Source organism: Mytilus trossulus, chromosome 7 (genome assembly GCF_036588685.1).
Source record: "Mytilus trossulus isolate FHL-02 chromosome 7, PNRI_Mtr1.1.1.hap1, whole genome shotgun sequence".
In the NCBI taxonomy this organism is placed as follows: Eukaryota; Metazoa; Mollusca; class Bivalvia; order Mytilida; family Mytilidae; genus Mytilus; species Mytilus trossulus.
The window spans coordinates 35,366,405-35,385,594 of NC_086379.1; the positions used below are offsets into that span (position 1 = coordinate 35,366,405).

At 32.0% G+C, this 19,190-nt stretch overlaps 1 protein-coding gene across 2 annotated transcripts in view; it reads right to left on the reverse strand.

The window, feature by feature from the left end:
• The window catches only part of LOC134724992 (dynein beta chain, ciliary-like), a 79,060-nt gene that overhangs the window by 32,373 nt on the left and 27,497 nt on the right, over positions 1–19,190 (reverse strand). For both annotated transcript variants that reach the window (XM_063588434.1, XM_063588432.1), the window contains 15 exons: positions 18,749–18,967; positions 17,852–18,004; positions 17,312–17,545; positions 16,258–16,550; positions 15,476–15,632; positions 14,103–14,597; positions 13,075–13,269; positions 8,310–8,520; positions 7,266–7,542; positions 6,035–6,317; positions 5,386–5,559; positions 4,584–4,889; positions 4,071–4,238; positions 2,025–2,264; positions 1,524–1,685 (listed from right to left, as the gene is read on the reverse strand). In XM_063588434.1, coding sequence (XP_063444504.1) covers positions 1,524–1,685; positions 2,025–2,264; positions 4,071–4,238; positions 4,584–4,889; positions 5,386–5,559; positions 6,035–6,317; positions 7,266–7,542; positions 8,310–8,520; positions 13,075–13,269; positions 14,103–14,597; positions 15,476–15,632; positions 16,258–16,550; positions 17,312–17,545; positions 17,852–18,004; positions 18,749–18,967 — 3,567 coding nt within the window. The remainder of the gene's footprint in view (positions 1–1,523; positions 1,686–2,024; positions 2,265–4,070; positions 4,239–4,583; positions 4,890–5,385; positions 5,560–6,034; positions 6,318–7,265; positions 7,543–8,309; positions 8,521–13,074; positions 13,270–14,102; positions 14,598–15,475; positions 15,633–16,257; positions 16,551–17,311; positions 17,546–17,851; positions 18,005–18,748; positions 18,968–19,190) is intronic.

The following is a 19,190-nucleotide window of genomic DNA, read 5'->3' on the forward strand; positions in this document are numbered from 1 at the left end:
GATCAGAAAACATAATGCCCACAAATGGGGCTCAACAACAAAGCCGGGTCACATTTTAAAATTTTCACTTCATTTGCACGCATGATTATAAAACTATTCAAAACATAACCTTTAAAAAGGTAACAGACATGTAGTATGCTTACAGACTTCAGGCTCTTGTTTCTATGCATGGAAAGGTCAATTATCCATATATATATATACATTTGCAAATTTACAGATCTTACATTGTTGGGTTGATGTTTAGACGAGTTGTATACACATAATGTACACAGCCATGTATCACCATCACTGCTGGTGATCCAATGGATAAATCTGTTGTAGAGTTGTCACAGGCTCAGGCGTACTTATATAATTATATATATATACATGTTTATACGGATATATGGATAGTCTACCTTATGCCGTTTCCGTTTTTTACCATCATATTTTATAGAACTTGTTCTCTGTGCACATTACCCACAAAGACACATCCAATTGGAATATAGGTAGTTTCATTTTCGAAATAAATCTCGTGTTTCTCGCCAATTATGGAAATTTAAGTAAAATACGCCCCCCCCCCACCCTTTGTTACATAAATCATGAATCTGACCCTAATACCAGAGAGAGAAGATTGCCCCATTCAAACAACAAATTTTGAATTTATAATTAGCAAAAAGATCAGAAATGTACAGATTTTGTTATATTGAAGGTCTATCTTAAATTTCATAATTAAAAAAAATGCCTTCAAAGTTGTTATTGACTCCCTTACACATGAAGTTCATTGCTGTCGGATTTTTTAAAGAAATTTAACTAGATAAACTTACGGAAATATAATTAGGAATACACTTTACATTCATAAACCAAAAAATAAGTTTCTATAGGCATAAGAATGTATAAACTAAACTTTGTCAGATTAAAAGGTCCAATTTGGACGGCAAATTTCATCTTTTTATTGCTCTGCTTGGCTATGAAAAATATAAATTAAACTATCGCACCAACCTTGCACCAAAAAGATTTTTTATCCGAAGTTTGATATGTATGAACTTGTCAAAATGTTAAAATTTCTTATTGGTGCAAGCATGGTGCGGTGGTCAAAATTTAGAAAAACCATCAAATTTTCGGTATTTTTGCTTATTTTCCCAAATATGACGTCATTTGCACCTACCATTGTGACGTCATTGAACCTTTTTTAGTTAAATAAAAACATTTTTTTTAAATCATTTACTCATATTCTAATAATTTATGGAGAAAAATCTGCTCTGTTAGAATTTTTATTATCTTGTAAATCTGGGGCCATTTTAGGCCATTAAAGCCCCTACTCCTTTGAATATTGCAGTAAAATTTGAATATTGTGATAAAATTTGAATATTGTTGTAAAATTTGAATATTGTGGTAACATAACAATATTGTGGTAAAATTTGAATATTGTGATAAATTTGAATATTGTGATAAAATTTGAATATTGTGATAAATTTGAATATTGTGATAAAATATGAATATTGTGGAGAAATGTTTTGTAAACATAGTCTCTGAAAACAGTATACCTCAAACTGTCTTTTGAGAAGTTCAGACAGAAGTTTATCGTATGCTTCCATATCTTTGACATCCACTAACTTGTCTCTATAAACTCTCTCTGCCTCATGTAACCAAAGTCTGACAAGCTCTGTTTGGGTCTTAGCACACTCTGACTGGGCAAATAACACTCCCTACAAATATATAATATATATAACTCCTGTTGATTTGTCTATTGCAACTTTAAGGTTGATTGTCTGTGTAGTCTGCTCAGAGTTTTGTAAATATAAATGAAAGTTGGGTTTAATTGTGACGCCCTTGCATAAATTGATTTAAGATATGTTGATACGCCAACAAATTTTGAAATTTTGTTTTGTTTTAAATAATGAGAAACCATTGTATAAAATTAATATATGCCTCATTTCCTTTCATAAAAAAAGTGTTTTTCCTTCCTCAAAAATAGCCCTTATTAATGGAAAGGTTTAACTAATACATAATTATGTATGAATTTTTTCCCACAATTCCATTCTTACCTGGAAGATATTGGATAGGTCTCTGAGATTGAAGATATAATGGAACTTGATGGCTGTTGGCAGGAACGTACTGGTTACCCTGGCATGAAGAGCTAGTGCTGCTGCTATCAAGGGGGAGACAAATCTCTGCACTGTACTTGAGAAGTGATTTTGTTGTAGATGTTGTGACAATATACTGGTATAGATTGTTGTCAGAGCTTCTGTATTAGGGAAGTTCATCGTAAACACACAGAAATGTCTCTAAAAAAACAAAACCACAGAATTTTTGAAACTTAAATTATTTATCAAAAAAGATTTACATAAACTATAAAAAAGAAGATGTGGTATGATTGCCAATGAGACAACTATCCACAAAAGACACAAATGACACAAACATTAACAACTATAGGTAACCGTACGGCCTTCAACAATGAGCAAAGCCCATACAGCATAGTCAGCTATAAAAGGCCCCAATAAGACAATGTAAAACAATTCAAACGACAAAACTAACAGCCTTATTTATGTAAAAAAAATGAACGAAAAACAAATATGTAACACATAAACAAACGAAAACCACTGAATTACAGGCTCCTGACTTGAGACAGGCACATACATAAATAATGTGGCAGGGTTAAACATGTAAGCTGGATCCCAACCCTCCCCCTAACCTGAGAAAGTCGTATAACAGTACAACATAAGAACGAACTATATAAATCAGTTGAAAAAGGCTTAACTCATCAGATAGACAAAAAATACAAGTGGACGTGGCCAGGTACTTATACATCCCGACACAAAAAGACACAATGAACAAATCTGAGAGTACTCACAGTTAACTGACAGCTAGTTCAAAGCCATTAACAGCTAATAAAAAAATCATGCCTCTAAGACTAAACACTCAATCCGTACACATCCAACATACAATGGATTTAGTGTAAACAGCCAGAGAAAAACATGAACTTGTGCAATGCCAAGTTACAGGTATCGACAGATGTTTACATATATATACAGTGACTCTCGTTATCTCGAAGTCAGCCGGACCAGAGAAATATTTCCAGATACACGTAGTTCGACTCAAACAAAAACCAGAAGTTTGACAGAATAAGGGACACAACTCTTGCTTAGCTTGGTAAAGCTAAAATAAATTGGGGTGAATATGGGAAGGGGATAGATATTCTGGTATCAGTGATGTACTTGTATATCAAGGTCTTTCATTATTAAAATAACATTATTTTTACTTATTCAATTGTTTCAGTTACAACCTTTTTCTATGGCTTTTATTCGAAAGAGTAATTTCCAATCGATAGTTCCGTTATTCAGGTCATTTATAGTTGACAAAATTGTTTATTCTTAGATACAAGAGACATTAGAAAATTTAGATGCAAATTCAATTTGTTTTATCTCACTCTTTCTTTTAAAAATGAATGACCAACGCTTCAGAAGTTTACACACACATATACACATAATGATCCTGCATCTGATTTTGATTTTTCTTATACCACAACAAGATTTGCAAAATTTACTATATCACAATTCATATTGAATTCATGGTATTTTTGGTACTAAGTAGTTGGAAATAATCTCTTAAATAATCTAGTATAATCTCATCCCACACTTGTTAAAAATACTTAATGAGCAAATGCATACTTGCCAACTGTCACTATTTGCAGGAGATTTCCCCCCATAAAGGCTCCCAAATTGAAATTTTTAAAGAGCAATTTATATGTCCACAATTTTAACAAAACAATTAATTTCACAATGAATTGAGGCTTATAAAAGTATGAAGAAGCCAAAAAATGACATTACACAGTATTTGAAGGCCCCTTTGAATGTTTTTTAGGAGTATGGCAGCCATCTTGCACGCAAAACCCCCATGGTCATTTTGAAAACTTGGCAGGTATGCAAATGCATTTTGCTCATTGTTGAAGAATTAACAGTGGTCTATAGATGTTATTCAGTCTCTGGTGGATATTTCTCTCGTTGTCAATCATACCCACATCACCTTATTTTCATATTGAGTTCCCATAAAGAAATAAAACATTAAAAACTAAGGAATAGCATCCAACTAACCTGTAACCTAGAATCAATGGTGAAACTACCAGCTGTAGGATTCATACAAGCCACATACTGTGTGTTATGTATCTCCTTCATAGAGAGTTTAGCTCTATCATACCAATGACCATGATCTATGTGTTGTCTGATAAGTGTGTGGGGCTGTACTGTGTAATACTTGTCAACCTGAAAAATAATAGTTCAATAAAAGGAAAAATATACTAGACAATTATACATTTCATACAAAAACATAAACAATTTGGTGCAACATAAGTAAAGACAAATTTAACTCTCAAGAATAGGTAATGCAAATCAACAATATCAATGTGTAGGCCCATATGGAAAAAAAAGGCAATCTGCTAAAATATTGATGTATACAGTTATCAGTGTTTATTCTAATTAGGACCTCTACCCATACAGTACAAAACAAGTTTTGGACCATCTGGTTTCTATGAACAATCAATTTCATACACCAACTTGCTCATGTTTTTCATTAGTTCCCTAATGTCTGAAAATGAACATGTTACTTACCTCAGGCATATTCATATCATCTACAAAGTAGATCAACCGCCTAGTGCCAGGTGGTCCAAAATTCCTTCCTGCCTTCTTCTCCAACGGTTTCTCCAAAACTCTCTGTAGCATGGCAGATGTGGTATAGAAGTTGAACGGTACATTAGCAATCATGTAATCATCAGACAGACTAAGAAGTTTCTCCTGCATCAGAACCGTCTTCCCTGTTCCAGCATTACCCACTAACATCACGGGATGTTTCCTTTCAATCAGCATGTCCACAAAATACCGGATTCTTGTAGTTTCTGCTGTGTGGACTAGAGCAGCCTGATAAAAAAAAAAAATAATTGTAAATATATTCTCACAAATCATTTTCTTTGAGTTGCCAAATTATTTTTGTAAAGGTAAATCAGGTGCAGCTTCAGATTAGTGTGTACTTGGCTCGTGCCCTTTCCCCAAATAATCACAGATTGGCAGGTCATAAAATAATGATGTTCTAAAAAACCAATTATGTTACAGAACTTAAAATTCTGATATATCTCTATCACATCTTATTTTTCTAAAATTAAGTACTTCACTTTTCGATTTCATGTATAATATTGTCCTGAAGAGGCCACGCTTGTTGGCGAAACATGTCGACCACAATAAATTAATCAACATGCGGTAATTGTTGGGTGTTGTTGTCTCTAATGTTGTTTATTTTCTAAATAAAGTAAAATTCTGATAATTATATAATTTTAAGTAATATTAAATCTCTGATCAATCTTCTATTTTTACTTATTTTTTTCTTGATGAAAATGTAAGTTATTTAATATAGAGTTACCTGGAGAGGAATATCAGGATCCAATTCAAATTTAGTGACTCGTTTAGTCCATGGTTCACACTTCTTAGTTTCAGTCTCTATGTAATAGTCAAACACTGTTCCTCCAGCTGGGAACTTGACCGTCTTAAACTCTGTTATCCACCATTTAGAAAACTCTACTCTGTAATCTAACAACTGTGAAGAAAAATACATTATCGTTCATTTGCACAGTTAAAACAGGTACAAAAAAGATTAAGTGCATAAAAAATAAGAAAGAAAGAGAGAGAGAAAAACACACAAAAAAAACTAATTTTTCTAAAAATTACAGATTTTACTTTGCACTTATTATTGCAGTTTCTTCAGTAAAATATGGAAATAAAAACAAATATTTTCAAAATTTTGATTAGAGTTAAAGCTTCTGCCCAAATTTCATAAGACATGCAAAGGTTTTACCAAAGGTTTCAAAGAATCTTTTTTTAAATTATGCTAACAAACAATGGTAAAGACATTGAGTGACACATGACATTGTACAAACCTTATTCTTCATCCGGATCCATACTTTACATGAATATTTTTCGGTTTACTTCACACAAATTCCAGTCTTTGTCATCATTTATCATAGTAGATTAAAATATAAGTTTAAAACATATCTATATACAATTTTTTTTACCTGATCTTGAAACATAACTCCTCCAAAAGCCCAAATACATGCAAATGCAAAATAGAGCTCATACAGTTCCTTAGGACTATCTTGTGGGATGTTCTCCTCAGTTAGGAGACATTCTAACAAGAAGCATAACATCTGGACATGGCTGACATCAGCTACAGGTGTGATCTTCTTGAAACGATGACGGAGTGTTTCCAAACAGGTGGGGACATATTTGTCAAACAGAATGCTTAGGTTGGCTTTCTCAGACTGTATCTTCCTTGTATCTATCCAACTCTGCACATATCTATATTGATGAAAAAATAACAATATTTTAATATTGTATCTAAGATTTATATTTAAAAATTCTTGTAACATGGTGGTCAGAACGTTTTTACCACTAAAATTTTTCAAAGGACCAACACAATTATAGTATTTTGAAATAATATGAGGCAGGCATTACCTGTAAATGGGGATGAAGTCTGTATGCATTATTTTTTAAAACTTAAATATTTGTTAAAAAAAGAAACGGAAATACCGTAACGTTTCTGTTGTTAGGGATTTTAGTTGTGACGTTATTTAAGTTATGACGTCATATGCAATGTAAACAAAGAAACGCTATCATCAGGTAACGTTTTTTTCATATCAAGGAATTATTAAAAATGAAATTGGTATTGCGTTTCTTCCTATTTATAATAGACTGGTAAATATATATTTTACTCAAAGATTCATACAAACAAAACCGGAAAAGGGAAGTACATTGTAGATTTCTGCGCAGGTCCGGGATTTCAAAACATGACATAAAAAAAAATTGAATGATTTTGAGTTCATTAGTACAATGAAAAATTCAGGAAATTTTCCCGATTTTTTTTTTATTGAATTTTCTACTGTTATTGGGGACTTTGTCCCCATATAAATAAAAGGACCAGCACATTTCTTCGTTGATCACCATCGAAACCAGGATTTTTAGAAATGAGTTTTTTTGCACTATCTCAGATTCAAATGTGTTTCTTATATTTTCAAAGAACTAGCTAGAGCATTTAGATAAAAACATGAAGTACATTTTTCCAAAAATGAAAGTAGGCCTTCTTTCCAGTTAAACCTAATGTTACAATAATGGGAATATCGTAATAAAAATTATCCCAAAATTTCTGAATTTACATTACAAAATTGAGAAAGGAAATGGTGAATGAATCAAAGCGACAACAACCCGATCATTGAGCAGACAACAGCAGTATATTATACAATTACTTACGGATTCCAACCGACATCTGCTGGGTTAATAAATAGGACACCAGCTCTGGACACAGTTGATGGGTTGGCAGTTTTCAGATGACTGACTTCAAACATCAACCTCATGCTATCTGTCAATGGAATTCTCTCATTACTGGCAAGTGTCAACACTTTGTTATCATCCATCACAGTATTTAAGGATTCAATCCACATTGGATCCACGTCTCCATCCAGAACTATCCATTTAGGATTATCTGTTGTCATTTCAGCCTGATCTCTCATTATGGCAGAAAACAAACCTAAGTTGAAAAAATTATGAAATAGTCACATCAAAACAGATGTAAACTAACAAAATGTGTATTCCACAAGTTTTTTTTTCATCTGGGTGTTTGTTCTAATATATAGGATTTTCCATCCTTAATAGGGGATTTTTACAGGTGTCAAGCTTTTACATGTTTGAATAACTCTATGTTGATCCTGAACAGGATAAGCCAAGTAATACATATATTAATGATCCACACCTTCATAACTTATCTAGAAATAGTTTAGATATTGTCAGGATAATGAACATGAAGAAAAGATAGAGGAAAACAGAGATATGTGTTAAGAGCTAGGACACCACAATTGTACTACATATATGTACCATTTTCTGAACTGTGAAATCATATTAAATCAAAATCTTAATTAACCATTCAACTTAATTACACATCATGATATACATGTCTACTAAGTTTACCTTACCAAAAACTATACAAATTGTTTTACATTGTCATATTGGGACCTTTTATAGCTGACTATGCGGTGTGGGCTTTGGTCATTGTTGAAGGCCGTACGGTGACCTATAGTTGTTAATGTATGTGTCATTTAGGTCTCTTATGGACAGTTGTCTCATTGGCAATCATACCACATCTTCTTTTTTATATAACCTGAGAATGTATGAGTTTCACATTATCACAATTCCATGTTCACTATCATAGAATAGATTCAAAACTGTTATTTGTCTTTATTTCAATTAAATAGCCCACAGTCATCGTTTTCCTGTAAAAAAAAAGTCTTAAGGTTTTACCATCTTTCCATTCTCTGGTTGCTGAGTTGATAACACCAAACAATTCATCATTAGTGACAGCTTTAGGATCAAGATCTATTGACACTGGTTTCTGTCCCCTATTCTTATAGGTCTTGTAGAGGGATTGCCATACCATACTTTTACCAACACCAGCTTGGCCAAGGATAAACACTGAATGGCGTACATCTGACAGTTCTTGTAGCTGCACAATCTTTACAAATAGAAAGTTAAGATAAGCAATAAAAAAAAACACTGAAGATAAAATAGAATTTTTTTCTAAATAATAATATCCATTACATACACAGTGCAAAATTATCAGTTTTTCAAGCGTTTGGTGTCCTCTTACATAATACATGTAATAAATTTATTTCTACACTACTGAGAAAATGTAACAATTTAAATAAATATATAGTCTCATAATACAGCCATTTTTTCTATTTATATTTATAGCAGTATGAAGTAAAATTTCATTGATCATCTTTTATTTGTTCACAGAACTGAGTTTAAGCATCAGCTTAACAAACACCTCGACTTAAATTTGTTTGACTTGTTTACATAAAATTTTGATAAAATATTTACTTTGACCCTCTGGAAAAAATTTCGAAATTTCAAAACCTTGAACCACACACTTTAAAAGGGAAAAATTTCATTGGATATATAGCAGTTTACAAACAGTAGTTCATTCATTAACAAGCTCAATCTTTCCTTAACAATAAAAATTGATGCAAGTGTTCAGCTGTTATTTACAGAGTTATCTCCCCGTAGTGTTTTGCGCCACCTTAAAGACAAATCCCTCTATTGTTTATGCGCATATTCCAGCGCAACAGTACTATGCCGTCAGCGTTTTATGACGTCGTGGTTTCCGCGAACTCGAAACGTTAATGAGAGTTATTCCTCTTTGAGCCGATTGAGAGAGTGACAAACGTTTTGAGTAGATTTTCCGAGAAGAAAATGAAAATTGTTTTTATACAATAGACATGTTCCAGAATTGGATATATAAATTAATTATATGAATTAAGTGTATCTGAAACAAACAACAAAACAGCAAATGATAAAATATATGAATAAAAAGAGAGTCAACTATATACAGCAAACTAACAACTGTCAAGAAACGAAACAAAAATCTGGATACTCGAAAACAAGATGGAGGGGGATAGGACCTTTATCGGGACTCCGGGATCGGGTGTTTTAAGCTCGGGATTTCGGGATCCGGGAATCCTTTTTAACTTTACTTTATTTAAATTCGGGACCTCGGGATTTCGATTTTTTTAAGTCCGGGATTTCGGGATTGGCCAATCATATTATAATATAAAAATACTTTCCATAATTTGCTACGTGTATGGATTTATATTTTCTATAGAGACAATCTCTTTGGTAGCCTAGGTTTTAAATTGTATTTATATTTCAACAAATCATTAAGAAAATACGAAAATCATCAATCATGTCATCAAAATTCAATGTATCTATAGAATTAGAAACCTTACGTTACGGTACCTATATGGATATGGCAAATTGCACATACGTATTTTGAATGTGTTAGGCGATTACATTTTGACACAAATATAATATTCAGATTTCTGATAAGCACCAACAAATCAGTAACCCAACGACGCATACGTACTATAAAATAAAGTCCATCTAGAGAAGTTAACATTTACGCTTCTAACATGGTAGGTTTTTGTATTTGACCACTCCCGAGTATGTACCAATTTGCCAAATTTTATATTTATGTACTAGGTGCGCAATTTTTATATAAAAAAACCAACATAATCCTGCCTGTGTTTAAAAGTTGTCGGAAGGTTAAATTAGAGAGGAATGCATATGAAAAAAGAATGTGTCCAAAGTACACGGATGCCCAACTCACACTATCATTTTCCATGTTCAATGGACAGTGATATTGGGTAAAATAATCTAATTTGGCATTAAAATTAGAAAGATCATATCATAAGCTTCATGTTTACTAAGTTTCAAGTTGATTGGACTTCAGCTTCATCAAATAACTACCTTGACCAAAAGCTTTAACCTGAAACTTGCACTTTTATTTTCTATGTTCAGTCAGGAACATATATATTAAGTTAGATATACTGTTCCCAGGTTCAGTAGGCCTTGAAATTGGGATCAAAAGTCAAATTTGGTCTTAAAATTAGAAAGATCATATCATAAGCAACAGGAACTTCAAAAACTACCTTGGCCAAAAACTTTAACCTGAAGCGGGACAGACGGACGGACGGACGAACGAACGGACGCACAGACCAGAAAAAATAATACCCCTCTACTAGTCTATCGTAGGTGGGGCATAAACAATCAATAGTTGATTTGAGAAAAAAAGTCGGACTAGGTTCCATTCATAATCACGATATGACAACTGTATAAGTATACTTAGACTGAGTTTCTAGCAATATGACGAAATATTTTGATATAATAGATGCCTATGGATGAATGATGAAAACAGTAGTAAGTTAAATAGACCCCGTTAACACTTGCACGAAATTGAATTGATCTTTTAAGAGCAGTTCTCATTTACGATCTTTCAGAACTTGTGATTTTAATTTAGTATACATTGCAATCCTAAAATAATCGGTCATTTCGTTAAAAAAAACCTCGTAGTAAATAGAATAAGGAAATATTTGGTTCATTAGATGTGCTTCTGCATTTATTAATTATCTCTTTGATTAATATGTCATAAGTCCTTTTAAAAACAAGGAAATGTCAGAATAATTTTACTTATAACGGTCATTTTGTTTGAAGATGAGGAATTTACAGAAAATAATAATAAAAAATAATAATGAATAAATACAATTGAAATAATAGTTTTTAAAATGTGCAACGATTAACACACGTATATTTAGCGAATACAGAACGAATAAGTAACGGTATCAGTCGAGCACTGAAACGGGTCCCGTCCAAGGTCAGGAGCTTGTAATTACGTTGTTGTCGTTAACGTGTTACATATTTGTTTTTCATTTATTTATTTTTTGTTCATAAATTAAGCCGTTATTTTCTCGTTTGAATTGTTTTTCATTTGTCATTTCTGGACCTTTTATAGCTTTATATGCATTATGAGATTTGCTCTTTGTTGAAGGCCGTACGATGACCTATTATAATTAATTCCTGTGTCAATAAGTCTCTTGTGGAAATTTGTATTATTTGCTATCATATCTTTATCTTTCAGAAAAATGATGCAAATAAACGTCGTATACATTTTTTTTATCTACATGTTCTGTCAAATCATTTGAGTATACGGATGAAACTCTGAAATCAGTTACTTATAAGAATACATTTAACTGACCATGCGCAGATTTATTTTCATATCTACATAAAACATTTTGAATTGTAGATCGATTTATTTAAGCGTTTAAACTTAAACAAAGATCAAGGTTGCGTTCAATATCGTAGCGGCTACATAGGGCTACGTAGATTTATGACTATTCAACATGTAGCTAGCCTAGCTGCTACATAGATATTGATTGCAGCTAGCCTAGCTACTCGTTCATAAGATCAAAATATATACTACGTAGCCGCTACGATATTGAACGGAACCTGGTTCATAAAAAAATCAATCTTTTTAAAACTACATTTGGAAGTGGTATTTTTAAGTCCGATCTTTCTGAGTCATATTTGCAATATCGGCTCCTCGATCTTTATTGTTAGGGGTCTTAGATTTCTATTGATTTTAAGTTATTATCATCAAAATAAAAAAGAACAACATTCTTAACCGCAAAATTAGAATTCATGATGTCGAAAGCAAAGGTCTGTCTTGTCTTTCAGATATACTTTGACTGAACTATGAAATGATATAACAAATGTATTCACTATTTTAAGAAGAATTTCTGTTCAACAAATAAGCACTATAAATAAGTTGAATAGAAGCATAATCCATTTGCGTGTACATTTGTTCAACGCATTATTTTCCAACCACCGCATTTATATTACGTGTCTGTGAAACTGACTGAAAACTAAGAACTATCACGTGTAAATTAATATGCATTAATAGTAGTTGAAAACAAACAAACAACTTAACAGCAAATAACGAGAACTGTGTTGTCCGTAATTTGTATAGGAATAACGCCCAAAACCGGCGGAACGCCTTTCGACGTTATATTAGAATTGGCGCAATGTATTCCCGCCATTTCAAATTGTTAACCCTTTTGTAGAAATATCTCTTTTTTCATACCGGTGACCCCATCATTTTATTTCATGATTTTATCTAGAAATAAACAACGCATATTCTGTTGAATACTCATCGAGAAATTATTGGTCAATTTTTTTTAAACATCATTCTTTTATAGTTATTTCACAATAAATAAAGGCGGGAAAATTATTATAGCAACTTATCGCTATTATTTTCTCCTCAGAAATAGGTAATATTATTAAAATAGTTTGTATTAACAACTTGGTTAGCAGAACAAACAAGTTTTATGGGAAACCAACTTTATAAAAAAATATTACACTGCTATAGACTAGAGGTCCCGATTTCCAAATTGCATGAAAAAGACGGCGTTCTAAATCGAAAACGAGGTCGGTGACCCCATTTTTTTATTTGCTTATTTTGAAGCTTTGACCTAACCTAAAGTAAATATAAAATATAAAGAAGATATTATTGGTAGATCTGAATAGAAGGATTTGTCTTTAAACAATTCTTCCTCTGTAATAACTACCAATAATGTATACACCTTAGTACCATATGTGTATTAATTACAGAAAGCAAGCCATTGGTTTTTTTCCTCAAATACCTGTTGATTGGTAATCTAAAATACATTTTTACCTTCAAAATAAAATTTTCCTCTGGTTGTAATTTCAGATCAAGGACTGCCTGTCTAATGTCTCTTTCAAAGTCCATATTCCTCTTCCTTGGAACATTGAGAGCTGGGAACAGATCTCCAATCAACCCCATAAAGACTGGTATGTCATCGGTTACTATCTTAGTGATGTTAAAGTCTCTCAGTGCTCTCATCAACACCTGCAATAAGTTAAAAATTATTTTGAAGATAAATTCTACAAAAACTTTGTTTGTAAATCTGCTTTTGATGGACTGACAAGGAAATAATTTGCTATGGATGTTAACTACACATTCTTCGTGTTAGTATCTGCACAGTGGAGGTTTTGTACTATAGGTTTAAAATTTAAAACATATATAAAGATAAGCAAAGGGGGTCTGTATCAATGTGTTGTTTGTCTTTCTTTGTACATATTCTATTTTTTCAGAGGAGTGTGGTGTCAATGATAAGTGCAGTCTGTTGCCCTATGTGTTACTTTTGGTGATTTTTTATATCCTTTTTTATGCTTTATTCATGTTAATTCTGATAAAAATTTACATAAAGAGCAAAATACTATTTGAATACTATATAGAAGTGAATTAGTTTATGCCTTTTAAAAGCAGTACAAAACAGTACTGTAATGTAAACTCTATAGAGATAGTAATATAATCTTCTACAGATAGGAGAGCAGGCCTAGGTTTTATTATCTCCTGGTCTCAGTTTTACCATACATAAAATTACAGAAGATTTTTCAATTAAAATTATTGAATATACATGTATTATTAAATTCTTTTAATTCACTGAATTAAACCAAGCAATCATGTCACTATCTTTTTTTCTAAAAATGCTTTTAAAATTAATTTTACTGCAAGAGGTCCAGTCATATTTTGAAGAGTGTAAGCTAGATTTACACCAGCAAATGCTTAGTTATGTGAACAATATCATTTCACTCATCCTTAGGGACACATCAACAACCAATAGGGTGCAGTCATAAAGATTTTGTTTGGAGAAACTGAATAAACTAATATATACTAACCTGTTCCTCTGGTCTGTCAGGATCACTTCTTTTTAGGGACCCAGCCACTACCAAAACAGATTTTACAGCCCTTAGACCCCAGTCATAATGGTCCTGTTTGGACAAAAGCTCAGCACATAGGTTGTACAATGTTATAAATTTCCTTGCTAGTAACTTTGCTTCAAGAAATCCTTCAGCTACCAACATAATCTCACAAATCTGCTCAATGTCTGGTACCACCATTGCACATGGTCTGAAAAGCGCCTTGAGATTTTCAGGCAATTCTGTTCTTCCAGCATATCCTGGATTCATTGTAATAAATAGGCCAACATTCCAGTTAAGACGTATTTCTTCACCCTGGAAGCTAAATACTGTTTTCTTCTCTCTGATAGCATCCTGTATACATTTGACTTGAACTGCTACCACTGACAAAACTTCTACAGCAATACGGTTAAACTCATCAAAACATCCCCATGCCCCAGACTGGGCTAATCCTTTATAGATGTTTCCAATAGACTGTCAAAAATAATTAATTAAATGGTAAATATTTATAATATAATTTAAGATATTTGTTTCATTACACATTTTACAACCTTTAGTAAATTGGCTACAAGAATTGACGATAATGGAAGTTTTTAACAACCTTGACCAGCTATACAGCCCTTGCACAGTCAGTTGATACACCTTTTGGATATAAAAAAATTAAGTGGGTCACATTGGCCTCTAAGCGTGAAGCGGGATAGCTGATTTTTTTAAGCGTGAGGCGTGAAAGTCAAATTATTGCGCTGTGAAAAAGTGAAATGAAGTCTAGCACGACACAGGAAATTACAAAAAAAAATAGAATTTCTTACCTACATAGTGTATTAAAGCAGGATAGGGAATCTGACAAAATAATAAGCGGGATCCGGGATCAGAACCCCCCAATGATACCTCCAATTAAGGGTTAAACATCCTATATATATATATAAAAGCAATACCGATCTTAAACAGTTTGGCTGTTCATGTTCATCTTAGGTTCCTCTTTAATAGTTAAATAGCACTAATGTATTTATATATTTAGCTACCACATCTTTTGGGGGCATTTTTGATGAAGTTTTAAGTTCTTTATTCACAACAAAATTGGTTTCTGTAAACCTAAAACAATACTTAATCTAATAATGTTCTGTGGTAATAACATTTTTTTCATGCAATCCAGCTGCCTTTGTAATCTTAAATTGATGTTCTAAAAATATTAAAAAGAGAATAGTAGCGATGAAATAAAATTGTTTTTAAATTTTTTTTTTACTATTTTAATAAAAGAAGAAAACGTTTACTCTACACGTCCCTGTGGTATGCAAATTAATGTTATAACTTTTTCTTTCTTTAATATTATTGAAATACTAAAATGTGTTTACCTTATAGTCCATCTGCTCTGAACAGTTGAAGACATAAACCATTATACCTAGAGCTCTGCCAAGGTCCTTTGTGGTCTCTGTTTTCCCAGTCCCTGCAGGACCAGCTGGAGCACCACTCATAATCAAATGAAGGGACTGTGTCAAAGTGATATAACATCTGCAGTAAACAAAAACATATAAAAATATATGTATCATGTGTATAGCAGTTTTAATAGAATATACAAGAGGTGGCACTTGTATCTTTTTTTCCCCTACTTTCTGCAAAACTTAATTACTTTTTCTTAACTATTTAAACATCTTTAAAAAACTATTTCTTTGAACCAAGATAAAAAAAGTTTTCAGTAAATTTGATATCCACTCAAAATTTGTGAAGGCTACAGATGAAACAAGAGACCAATTTTTATGAAGGCTAGTAACCTTAACCTGATGTAATGACATGGCAACTTTGGTTTCTTTTATCTAGTTATAATAATCTGATGACAACTAAATGTAAGTGAAATTTTAAAACTGCCTCTATAAGTGGAAACACCATTTTCAAAATGACAATTCATTGTACCTCATACTGTGGATTCATTATTAATTGTGCTGTACCAATTTTTGTGGGTAAAAGTAAAACACAAATATAAAAGTTCAATGAAGTACAACCTTATATGTGCATTCATGCAGACTTTGTCAATACTTCAAAATTTTAAAAACATAAAAAAAAAAATCTTCAATCCACAATACTTGGTTCCCAAGAAAATAAATAAATCCAAGGTATGACTTAATGGAAAAGCCCTTACCTGTCAGTGAGAGGTGTTATGACAAGGCGACTTGTGTTGCCTAAATATTCATGAGAATATCTAAATTGTGCATCACAAATATTGGCAAAGCAGTCTCTCTCATTGTCATCCCATCTGTGACGGAGCTGACACAGCCAGGCAAAAGCTAGAGAACTGTAGACTTTGTTCTGAATTAGTTTATAAACTACATCACGAGCATGGACATCAATGGTACATATTGTCATAATCTTTTGTCTGTCTCCCTTACTCAGCTGACCAATCAACATGTTGATTAAACTGTTCAGCTGTGTAATCTAAATGAAAATTAACAGCAGAATTTAAAAAGTCTTTTAATCTAAACTATCATTTCATGAATATATCATAGCCAAATTGACAAAGTGTTAACATAGGTTCCGAAAGTATTTCCATCAACATAGTATATCATATTGTAAACCTAAGAAATAATTTTTATAAAAATATTTAAGATTTTTATAATTCGTTGCTGGGCTTCTAAAATGTTGTAAATTACAAAATTTGAAAGAAAAAAATATCTCACAAACAGGCTTTGAAAATTTTGTCAAAATGCATGCTTCCAAAATGTTGTATGTGAACTTAAAACATTTTTGCAAATAGCAGTGAAAGAAAAACTTTTACCTTTCTGGATTACCTGAGAACTTAAATTATTTTCATAGAAATAAAGAAATGTACAATTATTTCATTCCCAAAGCCACTATATAGAGATTTTCAAGTTTTCATACAACATTTTGGAAGAAAACTTTGCAAACAACTGACATTGGCAATTTTGTAATATGTCTTCTTTCAAACGATTTGATTGGTCTAACTGTAAGCTATTTTGTAACACCAAAAATTTCCTCCCACCCAGATCATTGGTATCAGAAAGTTTTTTTAGCCAAAAAAGTCATATACGACATTTCAGAAGCCCACCAACTATTTATTTCATTTGCTTAATGCGAACTGTATGAATATCAATCAAAATTACTTACAGCTTAATTGAAATAAAGGATTGAAAGTTATTTAATCAAGTTTGTTTGGAGTTCATCACAATAATTTTCACCTGTTTTTTATTGTAATCTTTGAGTCCATTTTCATAGCCTTCCTCTAGTCTGCCAAAGGCAATATTGACCTCTGTAGTCCACCAAATCTGTGTGCCACATAATGCCATCTGAGCAGGGAAGTCAAACAGCCAAACATCTCTTGGCTTTTCTTCATAAGTAGTGACAGCTTCAATTAACTGATGTCTTATGGTATTTTGCATAGCTATGAGTAACCTATTCAACCAAATTTCTACCTATCAACAGAAATTTGAAAGAAATTAGCCTAAAAACTTCTGTTCTACATAATAATAATAATAAACTTTTAATATAACAGTAAGTTATGGTATGATTGAAAGACCTCTACATTGCAAAATGTAAAACAAGAAAACAACATTCTGAAATCAGTTTTCCAAAATTTTGTATGTTCAAAATAAAATTACATTTATTGAAACTAGTTTCATTGTTATGATAAGATGTAATAATTTCTTAATTTTATGAGAAGATGTAATAATTTTTTATTTTCATGTACAACGTATATGAAGAAAATATATAAAGTTTACCTGTCCATTCAGATCACATGGTTCTTTTAAATCTACATATTCGCCATCTTTGCTCCACATGGCCAGACCAGATTTGAGTGGATTGTCTTTGGAATCTGTAGCAAACTTTAGCTTAGCCATACTATCAAAAAACTTAGTTAAATGTCGACACACCTACAAGCAGTATAATACTATGTATATAATTCCACAAAAGTTTTCTAACAATATATACTGAAAATTCAGAAATTATTGCAAGGTTGTAAACAATGCTTAATATGGGACAGGGTGGTTATCGCAATAATAAGAATTTACATTCTAATATCTGATACACATATCTGTATGCAGTTAGTCCTGAATATGCAATAATCTTCAAAAACAGCAATTATAAATGCATGCAATAATCTCTGAATTTTTATAGTACTTCAAAAATTACAAATGCATACATATTCTATTAAAGTATATAGGTATAAAATATAACAAGTATACACATATGATGAAAGATTCATAAAAAATCTGACAAGAATTGTACACATAACAGTACTAACAATGAAATTTTCCATATAAATTATATTTCAAAGGGGCATTACTCTTCTTCAAAAATGGTTGATCAGCCCTGATTTTCAACTTGTATGAGACATTGTTACATAAACTTATGGATAGAGTGTTGTCTCATTGGCACTCATACCACATCTTCCTATACCAATTTATAAAATATGGCAAACATTGTACACAAAACCACTAAGAAAACTACAGGACAGACAGATGCATGGACAGACAGACAGACAGACAGATTTAAAAACAGTATTTCAATGTCTTCTGCAATTAATGCATCATGGTTATAATAATAAGGTAAACAAGAAAACACTTTACAAGTCATTTTGTTTGCTACCAAGTGATGTAAAGCAGGACATAACTTACCAGGGGAGGATTATTTCCATTTGATAAAATATCCAACAAATCTGCAGATGATACAAAATAAAAGCGGGGAAATGCTAATCTCTTGGTCTCTAAATACTCTGCTAAAGCCTTCTCACACAGAGTTAACTGCCCTTGGATAGCTTCCAATCTTTCGTATAAATTTGTCTGATTAGTAGCAGTAACCACATTCTTAGTTTTCTCCATTTCTGATACAAGTTCCTGAAAAATTTAAGAATGTTGAATGTTAGTTTGACAAAATTGTCATAGAAGAACTAACTTATATAACATTTTGGAAACTCCCATAGATTATAAACTTGATTAAGCAAATTCATGACAAAAAGTTTTTCAGTTGTAAACAAATGTACAAGTTTCACATATAAATATGACAGTTATCAGACTGATATTGACAACTATTAGTTTCAGTTTTTACATGAAATTTAGA